The sequence below is a fragment of the Piliocolobus tephrosceles genome, chromosome 1, assembly GCF_002776525.5.
Source record: "Piliocolobus tephrosceles isolate RC106 chromosome 1, ASM277652v3, whole genome shotgun sequence".
In the NCBI taxonomy this organism is placed as follows: domain Eukaryota; kingdom Metazoa; phylum Chordata; class Mammalia; order Primates; family Cercopithecidae; genus Piliocolobus; species Piliocolobus tephrosceles.
Window position 1 is genome coordinate 160,446,316 of NC_045434.1, and position 4,247 is coordinate 160,450,562.

General features: G+C 42.1%; 1 protein-coding gene across 2 annotated transcripts in view; it reads right to left on the reverse strand.

The window, feature by feature from the left end:
• PATJ (PATJ crumbs cell polarity complex component) overlaps positions 1 to 4,247 on the reverse strand; it is a 422,851-nt gene that overhangs the window by 361,216 nt on the left and 57,388 nt on the right. For both annotated transcript variants that reach the window (XM_023187375.3, XM_023187368.3), the window contains exon 11: positions 3,637 to 3,778. In XM_023187375.3, coding sequence (XP_023043143.2) covers positions 3,637 to 3,778 — 142 coding nt within the window. The remainder of the gene's footprint in view (positions 1 to 3,636; positions 3,779 to 4,247) is intronic.

A 4,247-nucleotide genomic window follows, 5' to 3' on the forward strand; every position in this document is an offset into this window, starting at 1 on the left:
GGAACTGAACAACGAGAACACTTGGACACAGGGTGGGGAACATCACACACCGGGGCCTGTTGTAGGGTGGGAGGAGTGGAGAGGGATAGCATCAGGAGAAATACCTAATATAAATGATGAGTTAATGGGTGCAGCACACCAACATGTCACATGTATACATATGTAACGAACCTGCACGTCGTGCACATGTACTCTAGAACTTAAAGTATAATTAAAAAAAATAAAAATTAAATTTAAAAAAAGCTTCTGCATAGCAAAATAAGTAGTCAACGTAGTCAACACAGTCAACAGACAACCTACAGAATGGGAGAAAATATTTGCAAAGTATGTCTCCAATGAATGACTAATATTCAGGTTCTAGAAGGAACTCACACAACTCAATAAGAATAAAACAACTCCCCATTAAAAAGTGGGCAAAATACATGAACAGACATTTCTCAAAAGTAGACATATAAGTAGCCAACAAACTAACAATCCTGTAATTAAAACCACATTCAAACCACAATGAGATACCATCTCGTATCAGTCAGAATGGCCATTATTAAAAAGTCAAAAAATAACTGATATTGGCAAGGATGTGGAGAAAAGGGAACACTTATACACTGTTGGTGGGGATGTAAATTAGTACAACTTCTGTCGATGTGGAAAACAGTATGGAGAGTTCTTAAAGAACTAAAAATAGCACAACCATTTGACCCAGTAACTCCACTACTTGGTATCTACTCAAAGGAAAAGAAATAGTTCTATCAAAAAGACTCAGGTACTAGTACGTTTATTTCAGCACTATTTGTAATACCAAAGTCATGAAAGCAATCTAAGTGTCCATCAACAGATGATAGGATACAGAAAATGTAGTATATACCAGGGACTACTATACAGCCATAAAAAGAATGAAATTATGTTCTGTTTTGTTTTGTTTTCAGCAACATGAATGGTGCTGGAGGCCATTATTCTAAGTGAAATAACTCGGAAACAGGAAATTAAACACTCCATGTTCTCACTTATAAGTAGAAGCTAAACAATGGGTACACACGGACATGCAGAAGAAGATACTAAACATTGTGGATCCCAGGATGAAGGAGGCTGGTGGAGAGGGGGTGAGGGTTGAAAAATTACATATTTGGTATGATGTTCACTATGTGGGTGATGGGTATACTAGAAGCCCAAACCCCAACACTATGCATATATATCCATGTAATAAACCTACACATTTATCCCCTGAATCTATAAAAATAAAAAAATTGTTAAATTAAAAAAACATATTTATACAAATATTTATGTAAGCCATTAAAGGTCAATATGGCATTTGTGCCAGGCGGGGTGGCTTACGCCTGTAATCCAAGCACTTTGGGAGGCCAAAGCAGGCATATCACGAGGTCAGGAGTTTGAGATCAGCCTGGCCAACATAATGAAACCCTGTCTCTACTAAAAATAAAAAAATTAGCCAGGCGTGGTGGCGGGCAGCACCTGTAATTCCAACTACTCGGGAGGCTGAGGCAGGAGAATCACTTGAACACGGGAGGTGGAGGTTGCAGTAAGCCAAGATGGCTCCATTGCACTCCAGCCTGGGTGACAAGACTGAAACTCCATCTTGAAAATAAATAAATAGGCCGGTCGCGGTGGCTCAGGCCCGTAATCCCAGCATTTTAGGAGGCCAAGGCAGGCAAATCACGAGGTCAGGAGATCGAGACCATCCTGGCTAACACAGTGAAACCCCGTCTCTACTAAAAAATACAAAGCATTAGCCAGGCATGGTGGCGGAAGCCTGTAGTCCCAGCTACTTGGGAGGCTGAAGCAGGAGAATGGCGTGAACCCAAGAGGCAGAGCTTGCAGTGAGCCGAGATCGCGCCACTGCACTCCAGCCTAGGCGGCAGGGCAAGACTCTGTCTCAAAAAATAAAAAATTAAATGGCATTTGTACAATTTGCACTATTTAGGCAATTTTTAATTTCATACATTGGATGCAGTTGGATCTGTCTTTCAGCAACAAAAGTTCTACTATCACATAAAAGAAAAGAAGTTCCAACTGAAATACAAATCACTATTGGCTGAAAGCAAAGGCTTCCAGGTGTATTGTATCTTCAGAGGAATATTTCTAGAAGAAAAAAATGATCTTCTGTCAAATTCTAATTGAAGTACTTCTTACTTCTTAGTTACATAACTAGTCATGTTTTTTTTTTTTTTTTTCCTTTTAAGAGACAGGTCTGATTCTGTCACCCAGGCCAGCATGCAGTGGCAACTTTTTTGCTCACTGAAGCCTCAAACTCCTAGGTTCAAGTCATCCTCCTGCCTGAGTCTCCTGAGCAGCTGGGAATACAGGTGGGTGCCACCAGGCCCGGCTAATGTTTAATTTTTTGTACAGAAGGGGTCTCCCTATGTTGGCCAGGCTGGTCTTAAATTCCTGGCCTCAAGCGATTCTCCTGCCTCGGCCTCCAGAAGTGCTGGAATTATAGGTGTGAGCCACCAAACATGGTTAGAATTACTGCACCCAGTAAGTCACTCATTCTAAATTGAATATGTGTTTCCATGATTATCAACTTTTGTTCATCTATACATTTATAAGTTGATAATCAAAAACTGACATGCAGCCGCGCACTGTGGTTCACATCTGTAATCCCAGTACTTTAGGAGGCCAAGGCAGGTGGATCACTTGAGCTCAGGAGTTTGAGACTAGCATGGGCAACCCAGGAAAGACCTCATCTCTACAAAATAAATAAATAAATAAATTATCTGGGTTTGGTGGTGCTTGCCTGTGGTCCCAGCTACTCAGGAGGCTGAGGTGGGAGGATAACTTGAGCGCAGGAAGTAAGGCTGCAGTGAGCAGTAATAGTGCCACTGCACTCCAGCCTGGGCAACAAAATGAGACCTGTCTAAAAAAAAAAAACAAAATACAGATACATGTTTTATTTTCTCTCAGTATACCTCAAAAAGTAAATCAAGAAGCAGACTGGAATAAAATATATTGTTAAATGTAATAGGAAACCTGGCTGGGCGTGGTGGCTCACACCTGTAATTACAGCACGTTGGAAGACAAAGGCAGACAGATCGCCTGAGGTTAGGAGTTTGAGACCAGCCTGATTAACAGGGTGAAACCTCATCTCTACTAAAAATACAAACAGAATTAGCTGTGTGTGGTGGCACATGCCTGTAGTCCCAGCTACTTGGGAGGTGGAGGCATGAGAATCACTTGAACCCAGGAGGCAGAGGTTGTAGTGAGCCAAGATCATGCCACTGCACTCCAGCCTTTTTTTGAGGCAGTAATAGGAAACCTGAAGTCTGCAAAATGTCAAAGCATTAGACAAATGAGATTCCCCCAACAAAGGTGCCAAAGCTTTATTATTCAAATATATGTAATCAATGAAATTTGAAAGCTTTTAGAAAAAATGATTTTCATCTCCATTTAGAGATGCTCTCAGAGCTTAGTGCATGCCAAGGTGCACATCCTACCATTCTGACTGACATAGTAAGCAAAGAAAACACTTCTTCAATGAACAAATGAGCTGACTCATTTCTCCATCAGTGCATTACACAAGGCGGGGCAACATTTCCTGCTGAGACTCATGGAGCAACTTCCAAAATTGAACTGCTCTTCCAAATGTAAACTACTTGAGGGATAGAGGGGTGGCAAATTAATCACCTCTGGCTGAAAGTGGTTCAAGTGGAGAAGTAGATGAGGATGTCTTCCTTCGAACTAGGGTTAGGTGTACCACCTGCCCTGCATTTCGTAATACTTCAACAACATCTTGGTTGGCAAAACCCTGAATGTTCACGCCATCGACCTAAAACATCAAGAGAAACATTAAACAGAGGTTTCAAGTTAGCTATTATTTTTAGCTCTGGCAAAAATGAGGCAATTCCTTTCATTCCAAAAATAAATTATTTAGGCCAGATATGGTGGCTCGTGCCTGTAATCCCAGTACTTTGGTAGGCCAAGGTGGGTGGATCACCTAAGGTCAGGAGTTTGAGACCAGACTGGCCAACATGGCGAAACCCCATCTCTACTAAACATACAAAAATTAGCCAGGTGTGGTGGCAGACACCTGTAGACCCAGCTACTCGGAAGGCTGACGTAGGAGAATCGCTTGAACCTGGGAAGCAGTGGTTGGAGTGAGCCAAGATTGTGCCATTGCACTCCAGCCTGGGTGACAGAGCAAGACAAAGGAAGGAGGGAAGGAGGGAGGGAAGGAGGGAGGGAGGGAAAGAAGGAAGGAAGGAAGGAAGGAAGGAAGGAAGGAAGGAAGGAAGGAA